At 44.0% G+C, this 16,371-nt stretch overlaps 2 protein-coding genes across 3 annotated transcripts in view; one reads left to right on the forward strand and one right to left on the reverse strand.

Annotated features, from left to right (window-relative positions):
• Positions 1–16,371, reverse strand: part of LOC117186227 — a 69,407-nt gene that overhangs the window by 46,766 nt on the left and 6,270 nt on the right. The gene's annotated exons all lie outside the window — the stretch shown is intronic.
• On the forward strand, positions 434–6,496 carry LOC117186228. Its single transcript, XM_033386658.1, has 2 exons — positions 434–462; positions 5,516–6,496. The coding sequence occupies exon 2, from the start codon at positions 5,697–5,699 to the stop codon at positions 6,252–6,254; it is 558 nt and encodes a 185-aa protein (XP_033242549.1). The 5' UTR covers positions 434–462; positions 5,516–5,696; the 3' UTR covers positions 6,255–6,496.

Consider the following 16,371-nt stretch of genomic DNA (forward strand, 5'->3'; position numbering starts at 1 on the left):
AAGGAACTTATTGTAGTACCAGCTCAGTTAGAAAATGAGATTAGCACATAAGCTAGGACATTTTTCAGTTAAAAAGACACAAGATATAATTGAAAAGTCGTCTTACATTCTGAAGTTAAAAGACAAAGTATGGCGCATAGTTAATAGTTGTGTCGAGTGTATCATCGTCAATGAAAAGACAGGTAAACGTGAGGGTTATTTGCAACCAGTAGTGTTGCGTGACCTTCCATCCATGGCGGCGATTATTAGTTATTTGATCTTGATTATGAAGTCTAGTGTAAGTTAGGCTAGGGCAAAGCGGGAGCGCAATAAAAGCTCGCTCTCTCGCTCTTGGCGAATTCGCCCCGCTTCGCCACCGTAGGTTAGCTAGAGTAAGAGATTTGAATTCTGAAGGAAATATAGTTGTTCGCTAAAGCCAGGAAAGTAGCAGTTGGATTCAAAGATCCAAAAGAGGAATCAGAGGTATTTGTGCAGAAAATTGAAGGCTGAGCAAAAGACATTCAGATCTCTCTTTGAGGTGTCTTGTGCTGAAAACATTGCACATCGCCTTCAATTCTAGGCACAGACGTATGATATACATATAGTAGAGCTTGATTGCATGCATTTTATTAGTAATTGCATAAATATAACTAAACACACATAAATACATACATATCGACACATACAGACATATGTGAACCGCTATTTGAACGCAACAGTTATATGTACATACATCTATCGTTTACTGCAATCACTCCCCCCCCCCTTTATTTTGTTCTACCTTTCTCGTCGTTAGAACCTCAGAAGAAAGTTTGTTCGTTCGTTCACCCAAGCCACGGCGTATAGAAAGTATCCACACATACATACATACAAGCAGCAGCACCGGTGCATTATTTCGTTTTCGCTTCTCCACTGCTGCTTGCGTTGTATTTTTTGGGAGAATTTTCGTTGCCGCTCTTGAGCTTAACGGTGCGCCAAGTGACGCGCTACCCTGTATCTAAAGGGTATATTCTTTTCGGCTGTTACTTGCCAAGTGACGCGCTACCCTGTATCTAAGGGGTATATTGTTTTCGAACGTCTCTTGCCACTACTCTTCCCTTGAATTAAAATTCGTTTTCGATTATCGTTCTCGTTCAAACATTTAAAAAATAATAATAATAAATAAATAAATAGAAATAATAGTGGTTTGTTGCGTAAAATCTACATACACAAATATTATGGCAGAAAACAGAAAATACACTCTTGAAGACTTAAAGATGAAGCTCAAAAGTCGAGTGAAAAGCATTCGCCGCTTAGAGGATCGATTAGATCAAGGGTCGATTCCTTTGCAATTACCGGAATTACAATGTAGATTAGATTGTTTGAATGCTTCAATTGAAAAGGCGAACCATTTGCAGGAGCAAATCGAGGACATAACAGGTGATGATGCATATGCAGCCGAGTTGGAAGAGCTGACGATTGTCACCAAGGGAAAGATAATGTCGCTTATCGCCGCCTTTGATGCAGCAAGCGAGACGAAGCCAGTGTCTTCTTCAGCCCCAACTCATGCTAGACTTCCGAAATTGGCATTACCCAAATTTAGTGGTAAACACTCGGAGATCAAAAATTCAATTAGCCTTTTTGAGAGACTAGTCCATACGACAACAGCATAGCGGTGATCGAAAAATTTAATCATTTGATTTCGTGCCACTTGATTTTCACGAATAATATTTCCACATTGTTCAATCTGCCGAGAATATCGCATCAATCTGCATCATCTCTAAGAAATCTAATCGATACTGTTTCGTCGATTTACGGATCGTTACTGTCGATCGGAGATGATACAAAAATTTCGAATGCAATGCTCATTCATCTCGTTTTAAACAGAGTCGACCCAGTGACGAAACAAAAGTGGGATGAACAGCTTACTTATGAGAAGTTGCCGCTTTGGTCCGACTTTGAGAATGTCTTGAATCGTCGATACCAGCATCTGTCTGCTGAAGAATCGACCAAGCCAAGGCAAGACAAAGTCATGCCAAGCAAGCAACATAATCGCAGTTCATTTGCTTGTTCTTCCACTTCCACCAACAGTAGAACTCAGCAAACTTGTAGCTACTGCAATTCAGGAGACCATGTAGTGTCAAATTGCCCTCCATTTTCGCGTCTCTCGGTGATGCAAAGGTTTGAGTTTGCCAGGTCGGCATCCTTATGCATTAACTGTCTGTCTGCGAACTGTTATAACTTAACTGTCTGCGAAAAGGCCACGCTGTTGTAAAATGCAAAGCCAATAAATGTCGAGTGTGAAGCCGCTAACATCATACATTATTGCATCGATACACAGTGTCGGCTAATAGTCTCGCGTTGCCACCACCCCAAGAGAGTCCTTCTCCTCCATCAAATCAGAATCAACCTTCCACGTCACATGTTCTGCATGCGACAGCGTTGGACAGGGTAATTCTGGCTACGTCGATCGTAAGCGTCCGAACTAAGAGCGGTGAACACATTCTGGCCAGAGCTCTGCTCGACTCTGGATCCCAAACAAATTTCATTACCGAGGACCTCGCTAATCGCTTACAGATCCGTAGAGAGGAGTCCTGTATTAACTTGCTTGGAATTGGTGAATCTAATTCTCAAGTAAAGGACAAAATACACACAGTGGTGAAGTCGCGAATAAATGGTACTGAGTTCTCCTTTGATTTTTGGATCCTGAAATCAATTTCAGGTTATCACCCTGACCAGTCAGTGAATGTGACTGACTGGCGAATCCCAGAGAACCTACCACTGGCAGACCCTTATTTCTACAAGCCACAAAGAATAGATATGCTAATTGGAGCAGAATCGTTCCTTGAATTATTAGCTGTTGGTCAAATTAAACAAGGTCCTGACTTTCCAACTCTTCAGAAAACCCTTCTTGGTTGGGTTGTGTCGGGAAAATATGTTTCCAGGAGTTCTGCTCCTCAAATTACAAACAGTTTGAGTTGCAGTGAAGAGTTGCTAGTATCCATCGATAGGACCTTGAAAAGTTTTGGTCACTGGAAGAAATGCCATCTACCAAGAAAATTGCCACACCTGAGCACAAGCTATGTGCTATCGTAAGACGACTCAGGTACTATCATCAGGTCAGTTCGAAGTAAGGCTCCCGTTTAAATCGGATCCAAATTGTTTAGGCAACTCCTTTGAGGTTGCGAAACGGCGGTTTTTGTCGCTTGAAAGACGATTGCATCGTGACCCTGAGATGAAGAAAATGTACTTGGAATTCATGGAAGAGTACCTCTCCTTAGGTCATATGTCTCCTACTGACAATACGATTCCTTCTACTCCACACTACGTAATCCCTCATCAGTGTGTTCTGAGGCCACAAAGTACGTCTACCAAGCTCCGAGTCGTGTTCGATGCTTCGTCCAAGACGTCCACACAGGTGGCCTTAAATGATATTCTGATGGTGGGACCTACCATTCAAGAGGAATTATACTCGACACTGCTCCGTTTCCGTCTGCACAGGTTTGCCCTGACTGCTGATGTTAAAAAGATGTATCGCTAAGTGATGGTGAACGAAGCGGATCGGCAGTTTCAGCTCATAATGTGGAGAAGAGACCCTTCTGAATCCTTGAGATTATACAAGCTCAACACTGTAACCTATGGGACTGGACCAGCCCCATTCTTAGCTATCCGGTGTTTGAAAAGGTTGAGTGAGTCTGCGAAGCTCTCATCCCCTAGAGCTGCTAACGTTATTGGGTCCGACTTTTACGTCGATGACTTGTTGACTGGTGCTGCATGCGTAGAGGAGCTAAGGGCAATTAAGTCCGAAGTGTCTCAGGGTCTTCAGACCGCAGGGTTTGAGTTGACTAAGTGGTTTTCAAACTCACCCGAGATCACCGCATCTGAGAGCACAGCCAAACTTATAACAATCTCGGATTCAGAGTCGACAAAGGCGCTAGGAATCTCATGGTTACCTACTGACGATGCCTTTAAGTTCAAAATTAACAATTCAGTTATGGGTCTCCGAGCGACAAAACGGAACATACTATCGGTGACATCAAAGTTGTTTGACCCCCTTGGTTTGTTAAGTCCTATCGTCATAAAAGGCAAGATCCTATTGCAGGAGCTTTGGCTTAAAAAACTAGATTGGGATGAGTCGATCCCGCTGCATTTGGAAACAGCGTGGAATAAGTTGAAAAATACACTCTCTCAATTGGAAGACATATCCATATCTCGGTTTGTGTATTCCGATCCGATGTCACCGGTTCAAATACATGCCTTTGCTGACGCCTCCATGAGAGCCTATGGAGCGTGCGTCTATATACGTAGCAGAACTGCAGAAGGTTTAAAAATATCATTGTTGACTTCGAAATCCAAAGTAGCGCCGCTCAAGACCAAAACGCTCCCAAGGCTTGAGTTATGTGCCGCTCACCTTCTCGCAGATCTCTGTCACAGAATCAAGCCCCTATTAAACGTGCCCATTGAACGAGTTGTTTATTGGTCGGATTCAGAGGTAACTCTTCATTGGATCCGGTCTCATCCATCGTCGTTGTCGACTTTCGTTTCAAATAGAGTGGCTGAGATTCAAGAGTGGTCAGATGATGCTACGTGGCGGCATGTACCCACGAAACAGAACCCAGCACATATTGTCTCAAAAGGTTGTGACGTCGACGAAATTGTTCAGTCAATTTGGTTCGAAGGACCATCATTTCTGAAAGAGGAAGAAGAAAACTGGCCCAAGAACGGTCATTTCGAACACTCCGATGATCTTCAGCTGGAAAAAAGGAAGACTGCGGTCGGGCTGACCGCGGCTGTGCGAAGTTCGGAGCTGTTAGATGTCATCGAGGAATTCTCGTCACACCTCAAACTGCTTAGAGCGTTCGTGTATGTGTTCCGCTTTATAAGAAAATGTAAAGACCCAAGCCTTAATTTCGAAAAAACTATCTCACCGACCGAATACAATGAAGCCTTTTATAAAATTGTCGAAATCGTCCAGCATCACGAGTATCAAGGAGAAATCGAAAAGGTTAGGAAAGGATCTACAATTGGTCCTAGTCTTCAGCGGTTGAACCCATTCATCCATGAAGACACAGGGACTTGGTGCAACATTTCGTTGTTGCGAGTGGGGGGGCGACTAGCCAAAGCCATCATACGATGCCAAGTTTCCTCTGCTTTTGACTAAGCGCTCGCCATTCGTGCGAAGCTATATTCGTCATCTGCACCATTCGAATTTTCATGTCGGCCCACGAGCACTTGTGAGCATCCTTCGACAGAGCGTTTGGATAGTAAACGCTGAGGAGGTCTGCCGTCAGACCGTTCGATCGTGTATGCGCTGTTTTAAATGCAAGCCTCGATTGTTGACGCAACTCATGGGGAATTTACCCGCAGATCGACTCCGTGCCCTCCGCCCATTTTCAATTTGTCGCGTTCATTTTTGTGGACCAGTGCACAGGACATTGAAAATTCGCCCCCCATACAAGTCATACATTGCGCTTTTTGTTTGTTTTGCTTCCAAGGCGGTTCACCTAGAAATAGTTTCCGATCTAACCACTGACTGTTTTTTGTTGGCTTTCCAAAGGTTCGTCGGGCGCCGAGGATATCCCCAAGTCGTCCATTGCGACAACGGGACGAACTTCGTCGGAGCGAGCCGCCATCTCAGCGCTCTGCGGATCAGGCTCAAGGAGCAGGGAGACGCGATTCGCGACTTCGCGTCAAAAAACGGATGCGAATTTGCGTTCATACCGCCGCGAGCTCCTCACATGGGAGGGCTATGGGAGGCAGGTGTAAAAACTGCCAAGAGCCTACTCCTACGGGCGGTAGGCAGCGCGCTCCTAACCGCCGAAGAGCTCGCCACAGTCCTCGTCGGCATCGAGGCCATAATGAGCTCGAGGCCGCTGGGAGCCATCAGCCAAGATCCAAGCGACGGCGAGGCCCTAACACCAGGGCACCTGCTGACAGGCGGGTCGCTCATTGCCCCCCCAGCACTGCGGACTACGGACCAGGAGAGTCTCAGTTGCTTGCGGCGATGGCGACTTGTCTCGTCAGTCAGGCAAGCGTTTTGGCAGCGATGGTCCCGCGAATATGTCCTGGGGCTGCAAATTCGGGGCAAATGGCACCAGCGGCAACCGAACCTCGAGGAAGTAGACGTCGTCATCGTGGCCGAGGACAATCTGCCGCCTCAGGAGTGGCTCGGTGGGAGGGTCATCGCCACGCACGAAGGAGAGGACGGCATGGTCAGGGTCGTCGAAATAAGGACTAGCACTGGAGCGGTTTTTCGGCGGGCCATACACAAGTTGGCGCCGCTCCCAATGTGTTGAAGCCGATGCAGGCGTTCACCGGGGCCGGTGTTGCGTGACCTTCCATCCATGGCGGCGATTATTAGTTATTTGATCTTAATTATGAAGTCTATTGTAAGTTAGGCTAGGGCAAAGCGGGAGCGCAATAAAAGCTCGCTCTCTCGCTCTTGGCGAATTCGCCCCGCTTTGCCACCGTAGGTTAGCTAGAGTAAGAGATTTGAATTGTGAAGGAAATATAGTTGTTCGCTAACATTGAAGTAGATCGACCGTATCCATTTTCGCCCCGCCGAATAAATAATTCAATTACAGCCACCCAAAGTTTTCGGTTAATAACTCTTCTAATTTTTCAAAGGGTGAATGGCCGTTACAATGGAAATGACCAAAAAACAGTACAATTATATACTGGTTGTCGTTGATGGGTTTTATAAGTTTGTTTGGTTATATCTTTCTCGTAGTGCAGGGGTTGAAGAGGTCGTAAAGTGTTTGGAAACTCAGGGGACTAGTTTTGGTAATCCGAACAGAATAGTGACGGATAGAGGTGCAGCATTTATGTCCAATTTGTTCCGTGAGTATTGTGAGAAGCAGAAAATTCAGCATTTAATGATTGCCACAGGCGTTCCACGGGGGAATGGTCAAGTCGAAAGGATGCACAAGTTAGTGGTGCCTATGATGTCAAAATTGGGTCAGAGTAATTTCGGTAGATGGTATGAGCATCTAGGAAAAGTACAGCAAATGATCAACAGTGTTGAGCCGCGAATTACCAAGGTAACAACTTTCAAGATATTGACATTTCAAGACATGCGTATGGAATGGATCAGAAAATAAAGGAAATATTGGAAGAATCACTTATCGAAGAGTTGGGAGCGCGAAAAAATTAAAAAGGAAGTAGTTGAAAGCATCGCACTGTTACAGCAGGAAAACAAGAAGAGTTTTGATTTAAAAAGGAAACTAAATAGACAGTATGAGGCTAATGAACTTGTAGTTATCAAGCGTACTCAGTTTGGTACTGGATTAAAGCTAAAAGGAAAGTATCTAGGGCCGTATAAGGTGGTTAAGGTAAAGAATCATGGGAGGTACGAGGTCGAGAAGATTGGTGATACATTTGTTAGAACTCACTGTTTGAAGTGTATGAAACCTTGGCTATGCGAATGGTCCGTCAGGACAGCCGAATGTAGAAAACGAGGGAAAGAGAGAGACAGGAAGCGGTTGTGTTTTCGTCGCGTCGTCTATGTAGAGCAGTAATTTTCTCTGAGGGAGCCGATGGCAAGAGAGGGAGATCACTCTGTTTTCGGTTCAGCCACGCATCAGACACACCGGCGCATAATCGAAAATATCATCACTTGTAAAACTTGGCTTATTAATAAATATTACTCGTTGCCAAGTGTCAGTCTATACTCCGTCAAGTAAAGACGCGCCAAATCTAAGCAGCAGCGAGCGCACCGAAATCCAACACACAAAACCTAACACAAAAACATTCAAGTGCACAAAGCAAACTCCCAAAAAAACCAAAAACAAACACCTAACGAACAGTTACAAAATTAAGTGCAGCGGGCGTCAGCCCTAACCTACCTGAAATGTCGCGACCACCAGACCCAAAATTCCACGCACCGTGGGACATATCATCGTTTCTCGAACCCAAATATATTACAATAATCAGAACAGACAATAAAACCTTCGAAAACGTGTCCCCCTTCATTATCAAAAAAGTCATTGACTTCCAATGCGGAGGGGAAGTTGACTCAGTCAAGAAAATCAGGGACGGTTCACTTCTCATTAAAACAAAAGGAACAGCCCAGGCAACAAAGCTCCTGAAAATCGTAAAATTCCACGACTTTCCTGTGAAAGCTTCAGAGCACAAAACCCTTAACTCCTCCAAAGGTGTCATCTACTCCAACGATTTACGCAACATAGAAATAGAAATCATCAAAAGCGAACTCAAAACACAAAAGGTCATTGACGCAACTAAAATTCACAAACAGAAAGATGGCTTACTCCAAGAAACCGGACTGATTATCCTCACATTCGATACACCAACACTCCCACAGCATATTATGATAGGATACGAACGAGTAAACGTTCGCCCCCAAACGCCTCGCCCCCTCAAATGCAATAACTGCCAGAAATTCGGTCACCCAACCAAATACTGCACAACCACCAAAATCTGCAAAAACTGCTCCGAAGTACACCCCGCCGACGACGATCTATGCTCCAAGCCCAAATTCTGCAGCAACTGCAAACATAACACCAACATCCAAAACAACCACAGCCCACTAGACCCCAAATGTCCGGAATTTCTCAAGCAAAAAGAGATTGCAATTATCAAATCTTCCGAGAAAGTAGACTTCTTAACCGCAAAAAAAATATATTTTCAACGCAACACACACCAATCCACACCATACGCCGAGATAGCTGCAAAAGCACAAACAGTAACATCGACCCCCAACCACCCTTCATCATCATACAACACTCAGACCACACACTACCAAAGGCCAATTACTAACTACGCAGACATCTCAAACTCAAACACACACCCATCCAAACCAATACAGCAACCCACCCAAGAAGAAATGGACATGGACACAGACCGCGAGGCAACAACTAAAACCAAAAACACCAAAACCATCCCAGATACCGACCGCAAACTCCGAAGCTGGACTAAAGAAAAGGACAAACTCAGCCTAGTCACCAAGCCACTCAAGGCAAAAGATAAATCCGAAAAAACAAAAACTACAAACCTAGCGTCACTATCCAACAACACCCTTCCTAGCCAAATATACAACGAAGAAGAACTCTAAATAATAACAATAGTATTAACATTCATTTTAAGCCCCTTAGTAGAAAACACCAACACTAGTATGCAACTTAAAATTATGCAATGGAACATACACGGCTACAAAAACAACTACATTGAATTACAAAGTCTCATGAAATCATATAACCCCCTAATCGTTGCCCTACAAGAAACCCGCATATCCAACCCCAATTATCTCCCTATCCCAACCAACTATTCAATATACTGCAGCTATAACCAGCTTAGTGCTTTTGGAGGCACAGCCATCCTCATACACAACTCCATACCCCACACCCAAATCCCTCTCAACTCCGACTTTGACGCAGTAGGTGTCAACATCAAATCCAAATCCAAACTCAACATCATATCCTCATACATCTCCCCAAACAAACCCTTCAACGCCCGCAATCTACATAACGTCCTGACCCTAACCACAAACGACCCCACCCTAGTCCTAGGAGACTTTAACAGCTGGCACCCCTACTGGGGCTCACCTAAGGCCAACCCAAGAGGGAAAACTCTAGCCTCCTTCCTAGACCATTCCAACTACATCCTCCTAAACGAGAAATCCCCCACCCACTTATCAACACACAAGACATTCACCCACATTGACCTCTCCCTAGCATCAGCAACTATTGCTCCAGAACTCCTCTGGGAAGTAATAGACGACCTCCACGGTAGCGACCACTTCCCCATACTAATCTCTCTCTTCAACAACCCATCCCTCCCAAACTTTACCTCTAAGCCGTCCTTCAAACTGAAAAGAGCCGACTGGGACCTCTACCAAAAACACATCCATAAACTCAACTTCACTACCCAAACAAGCGACAACGTCAACAGGGAAAACGCTCTAATTAAAAAAATAATAATCCAAACATCCATCCATCAACATCGACTAACCTTCTTGAGTTTTCTAACCTAATCCACCGTGGTTTTCAAATTGGTTTGCAGACGGATGTAGTTTTTACGGACTTCAGCAAGGCATTCGATTCTGTGAACCATGCTCTGCTTATTCAAAAGCTCTCTTTATTAGGGTTCCCAACGAATCTTCTAGATTGGATTTTGTCCTATCTCTCTAACCGTACTCAACGTGTTTTGTTTTCTAACGTGTTGTCAAATACTGTTAATGTTACTTCAGGTGTGCCACAGGGAAGTCATCTGGGCCCGCTTCTGTTTATTTTATTTGTGAACGACCTTCCTCAAGTTATAACATACTCTACTACACTAATGTATGCTGATGATGTCAAAATCTGTCTTTCTTACTCTGATTGGTATTTGCACACACGCCTTCAACTTGATCTAAGTGAACTACTATTGTGGTGTTCAACTAATCTTCTTTTTCTGAACCTTTCCAAATGCAAACTTATGACATTTTACCGTCGCGCTCCTCATTTTGTCTCATATGTTCTAGGAAATCATGTCCTTGAGCGAATTTCGAGTTCAAATGACCTCGGAGTCCTTTTTGATCATAAGATGTGTTTCAACACCCATATAGCTGCAACTGTAAATAAAGCTAAGGGTGTTTTAGCGTTCATCAAGCGTTGGTCCAAGGAGTTTGACGACCCGTACGTTACGAAACAACTGTACATCTCGTTAGTACGTCCTATATTGGAGTATTGTTCTTGTGTGTGGAGCCCGCAGTATAAAGAGCAGCAGGCTGTTATTGAATCCGTGCAAAAGCAATTTTTAATTTTTGCCCTTCGGAACTTTAACTGGGACTCGGGTAGAATCTTGCCACCCTACCGGTCTAGGCTAAATCTTATTGACCTGCCGTCGTTGCACCATCGCAGAATATGCAATGGCGTAATGTTCGTGCACAAGCTCCTTCTTGGGACTGTTGACTCCCAAACTCTCTTGGGTCAGATTGACTTGGCCGTTCCATCCAGACCTACCCGTACTTTTAGGCCTATCCGTCTACCCATATGTAGGTCTAATTATGCTGATCATGAACCTTTTAGGGTTTTATGCCATAATTATAACTCCCTCTGTCAAACCCTATCCCCTGAACTGTCTCTTAAACTAATTGCATGCAATATTTATAATCATTTAAATTTAGCTAACTTTTAACTTATCCTTTTCCGCCTTTAGTAACGAAGTACCATTATTACCAGATAATTTGTTAATTTAATAAATAAATAAATAAATAAAAAGCGCCCACCTTTCCATCCCCCAAAACACCACTTCCTCCCTCCCCCGTACCGTTCCCTGGTGGAACAAAGAACTAGCAATCCTTAAAAGTATAAAAATCACTAAATGGAAAAAGCTCAAACGAGACATAAAAAACACCACCTACATAGAATATAAACGAGGGGGAACGTTGTGAGTTGCTGCGTACACCGCAACTCTACAGTTATACCCGATACTAAGTCAGTATGGCTCTCCTGCGGCAGACGCCGCTAATATTGAACCACACGACAAAGAGTGCGTGCGAGAGAGACAGAAAATCAGTCTGAGCGTGACGTCGGGCGCTGCGTGGCCACTGCAAATTGCTTTCTTGCTTTTGGCTAAAAAAATGATCCGATCTGATCCAGATTCAGCAGTCTGATAGATATAGTCATTATCTATGATTCTGCGTTTTTAGTTTTCTCGAATGTGCAATATTGTGGATGCAACAGATTTTCGTCCTTTGTGTGGGCGGAAGGGGGTGGGGCGAAATTCTGAGATATACGTTTTATAGTGAGATCTAACAGAAGTGCGGATACCAAATTTGGTTACTCTAGCCTTAATAGTCTCTGAGATTTGTGGATGCCCCAGATTTTCGTCCTTTGCGGGGGCGGAAGGGGGTGTGGCGAAATTTGGACACGAAACGGTCAAGGTCCGATATCACAGGAGTGTGGATACCAAATTTGATTGCTCTGGCTCTTATACGTTCTGAGATCCTTGAACTCATATTTTGCAATTGGCAAAACCGACCATGAAACCTGTGTGTTAGAGAGAGACAGAGCGAGAAAGAATGAAATTGTTTTCTTGATTCTGGCTATAATAATTATACGATCTGGTTGAGATTTTACACTCTAGAACATATAGTCATCCTCTACGATTCTGCGTTTTTGGCTTTATCGTATCTTTGAAAATGTGGATGCCACAGATTTTCGTCCTTTGTGGGGGCGGAAGTGGGCGGGGCGAAGTTTTGAAATATTTTTGTAGCAGTGACATATCACAGAAGTCTGGATACAAAACATCGTTGCTCTAGCTCTTATAGTCTTTGAGCACTAGGCGCTGAAGGGGACGGACGGACGGACGGACGGACGGACGGACGGACGGACGGACGGACAGACGGACAGACGGACAGACAGACAAGGCTCAATCGACTCGGCTATTGATGCTGATCAAGAATATATATACTTTATGGGGTCGGAAACGATTCCTTCTGGACGTTACACACATCCACTTTTACCACAAATCTAATATACCCCAATACTCATTTTGAGTATCGGGTATAAAAAGCAAATGCCAAATTCAAAAGAGCAATCAGGGAAGCTAAACAGAAATCGATTCTTGATTTCACAGCCAAAATACACCCTACCTCAGACACATCCTCAACATGGTCTAACATCAGACGACTATGCGGACTTTACCCTGTCAAAAACATTCACAATATCTTTAACCCCCACACCCAAACAGACACAACCAACCAAACCGAAATAGCCAACTCCTTCGCCCACACGTGGTCAGAAGAAGCTCATGATCGTAATTTCTCCCCAACATTCCGTTCGAACAAATACCAAACAGACTCTCTTATTAACTATACCCCAACTCCATCAGCACTAGAAATCGAAAAGGACATTACATTCATAGAATTCTCATCAGCTCTGTACTCCCTGAAAGGCCACACCCCCGGCCTCGACCGAATCTCATACCCCATGATACCCCATCGCTCAAACTCAGCCTAGTCCTCCCGATCCTAAAACCACAAAAACCGCTAACAGACATAAAATCCTACAGACCCATATCACTTAATTCATGCCTAGCCAAAACGCTCGATAAGATAGTGGCAAAAAGGTTGTGGTGGTTTGTTTTGAACAACAAATTAATTCACAACAGCCAACTAGGTTTTAAAAGAGGCAAATCGGTAATATATAGTCTACTCTACGTAGACCACCTAGCTACCAGAGCCATCGCCCTAAAAAAACATCTCACCTTAATATCCCTTGACTTCACCAAAGCTTTCGACAAAATAGGAATCCACTCCATCATCCAACAACTAAAACGAGGGGGAACGTTGTGAGTTGCTGCGGACACCGCAACTCTACAGTTATACCCGATATTAAGTCAGTATGGCTCTCCTCCGGCAGACGCCGCTAATATTAAACGACACGACAAAGAGTGCGTGCGAGAGAGACAGAAAATCAGTCTGAGCGTGACGTCGGGCGCTGCGTAGCCACTGCAAATTGATTTGTTCCTATTGGCTATAAAAATGATCTGATCTGATCCAGATTCAGCAATCTGATAGATATGGTCATTATATATGATTCTGCGTTTTTAGTTTTCTCGAATGTGCAATATTGTGGATGCAACAGATTTTCGTTCTTTGTGTGGGCGGAAAGGGGTGGGGCGAAATTTTGAGATACACGTTTTATAGTAAGATCTAACAGGAGTGCGGATACCAAATTTGGTTACTCTAGCCTTAATAGTCTCTGAGATTTTTGAATATCCCCAGATTTTCGTCCTTTGCGGGGGCGGAAGGGGGTGTGGCGAAATTTTTAAACAAACTCGTCTCGGTCCGATATATTAGGAGTGTGGATACCAAATTTGGTTGCTCTAGCTTTTGTAGTCTCTGAGATCTAGGCGCTAATGTTTTACTCTAAGCAAAGCCGCCTATGCTACGTGTGTGTTAGAGAGAGACAGGGCGAGAAAAAAATGAAATTGTTTTCTTGATGCTGGCTATAATAATAATCCGATCCAATTCAGATTCCGCAGTCTTAAAGATATGGTCATTCTCTACAATCCTACGTTTTTGGTTTTCTCATATCTTTAAAATTGTGGATGCCACAGATTTTCGTCCTTTGTGGGGGCGGAAGTGGGCGGGGCGAAGCTTTGAAATATTTTTGTAGCAGTGACATATCACAGAAGTCTGGATCCAAAAAATCGTTGCTGTAGCTCTTATAGTCTTTGAGCACTAGGCGCTGAAGGGGACGGACAGACGGACAGGGCTCAATCGACTCGGCTATTGATGCTGATCAAGAATATATATACTTTATGGGGTCGGAAACGATTCCTTCTGGACGTTACACACATCCACTTTTACCACAAATCTAATATACCCCAATACTCATTTTGAGTATCGGGTATAAAAATGGAAAGTAGGTCCACGAATATTACAATACGTCATAAACTTCATGTCAAAAAGGAAAATCCTGGTGAAAAGTGGCTCGAACCTCTCGAACACCGTCCCACTCCCCAACGGCATACCCCAAGGCTCCCCCATCTCAGTTATCCTTTTTCTTTTAGCGTACAACCCCCTCTCCGAAATCTTATCCTCTCACAAGCAGATCAAATTCAGTGCATACGCCGACGACTTCCTCCTTATCATCCAACACAGCAAAAGGAAAAGCCCCACAACCGACATCCAAACAATCCTCAACCAAATAAACAGCTGGTGCACTCAGTCAGGTGCAGACCTATCCAAAGACAAAAGCCAACTTCTACACATATGTCGCAAACATAACTGCAAACCTAAATTCATTACTGGCAACACATCCATCAACCAAAACAACTTACTCAGACTACTAGGCCTCACACTTAACTCTAGATACAACTGGAAATCACATATCAATAAACTCAAAATAGACCTTGCCAAGCCACTGGGCATTATCAAACACCTCTCGTCCTTAAAATACAACTGCCACACCTCATCACTTGTACAAATTATCAAATCTCTAATCATATCCAAAGTCGACTTCTGCCTCCCCATATACGGTTACGCACCAAAAAGCCAGCTTAACCGCCTGAAATCTACGATTAACGCAGCAACAAGAGCCGCCCTGGGTGCATTCCGCACCACACCCACTAACAACCTTCTATCCGAAGCCAACCTACACACCTTGGAAAACAAGCGAGATTTTCTAACTGGCAAAATATTTAAAAACCTCATCCACGCTAAAGACACCCCCCTAAACTCACTCCCAAAAAACCAAAAAAAAAAACACAGACTGCTTAGCACGATTGACAGAGCCAAACAAATATCCCAGAATAACCTCATACCGTTCTCCCCGATTAAAACCTCCAACACCAATAAATTCAACATGACAACCATCCTTAAAGCAACCAACATCACCCTATCCAAACACGATAAAAACACCACCCCCCCAATAGTCTTCCACCAACTCTTCCACTCCATTAAATCCAACCTCCACCAACACACCTTCCTATACACAGACGGGTCCAAAGCAGCAGGCATTACCAGCTATAGCATCTGCAATGAGACATCAACCATAAAATCCGGACTACTTCCACAGTACTCCTCAGTCCTTTCCAGCGAAATCATAGCAATCCACGAAGCCATTTTACTAAGCCGCAACAAACGCGGAAGATACGCTATCTGCACTGATTCACTCTCCTCTATATCCGCAATTACCAATCCCAACAATTCCTCGTTCTACCCCACCACAATCCGTAGCCTCGTCACCAAACTTTTCCCAAAAATAACAATTATATGGATACCTAGCCACATTGGCATAAAAGGGAACGAAATTGCTGACACCGCAGCCAAAACTACCTCCAAACTACCCCTCATATATACCCCCAATCATAATTCTAACGACATCTCACTATTCCTTAAGAAAATCCTCATATCTAAACAAACAGACCTCCTCACTAAGACTTCCCCCTGGTACCAACAAGTTATCAACCTATCTTTCACTCATCCTCCCCCCAAAAACCTAAACAACCTTAACAGAAGACACCAAGTCATCCTAAATAGATTGAGACTAGGGCACACAAGATTCACCAATGCCCACTACATGGATAAAACATCCTCCAACGCATGCCCACTGTGCCACAACCCAACCATAGACATAACACACATACTATACACATGCCCCGCCCTCTCTCTTCAAAGATCCTCAATATTCCATAACACCGACCCCATGCAATACATCTCCAACCCTAACAACAACGAGGGGGAACGTTGTGAGTTGCTACGGACACCGCAACTCTACAGTTATACCCGATACTAAGTCAGTATGGCTCTCCTCCGGCAGACGCCGCTAATATTAAACGACACGACAAAGACTGCGTGCGAGAGAGACAGAAAATCAGTCTGAGCGTGACGTCACGCGCTGCGTAGCCACTGCAAATTGATTTGTTTCCTTTGGCTATAAAAATGATCTGATCTGATCCAGATTC

The sequence above is a fragment of the Drosophila miranda genome, chromosome XR (assembly GCF_003369915.1).
Source record: "Drosophila miranda strain MSH22 chromosome XR, D.miranda_PacBio2.1, whole genome shotgun sequence".
NCBI lineage: Eukaryota > Metazoa > Arthropoda > Insecta > Diptera > Drosophilidae > Drosophila > Drosophila miranda.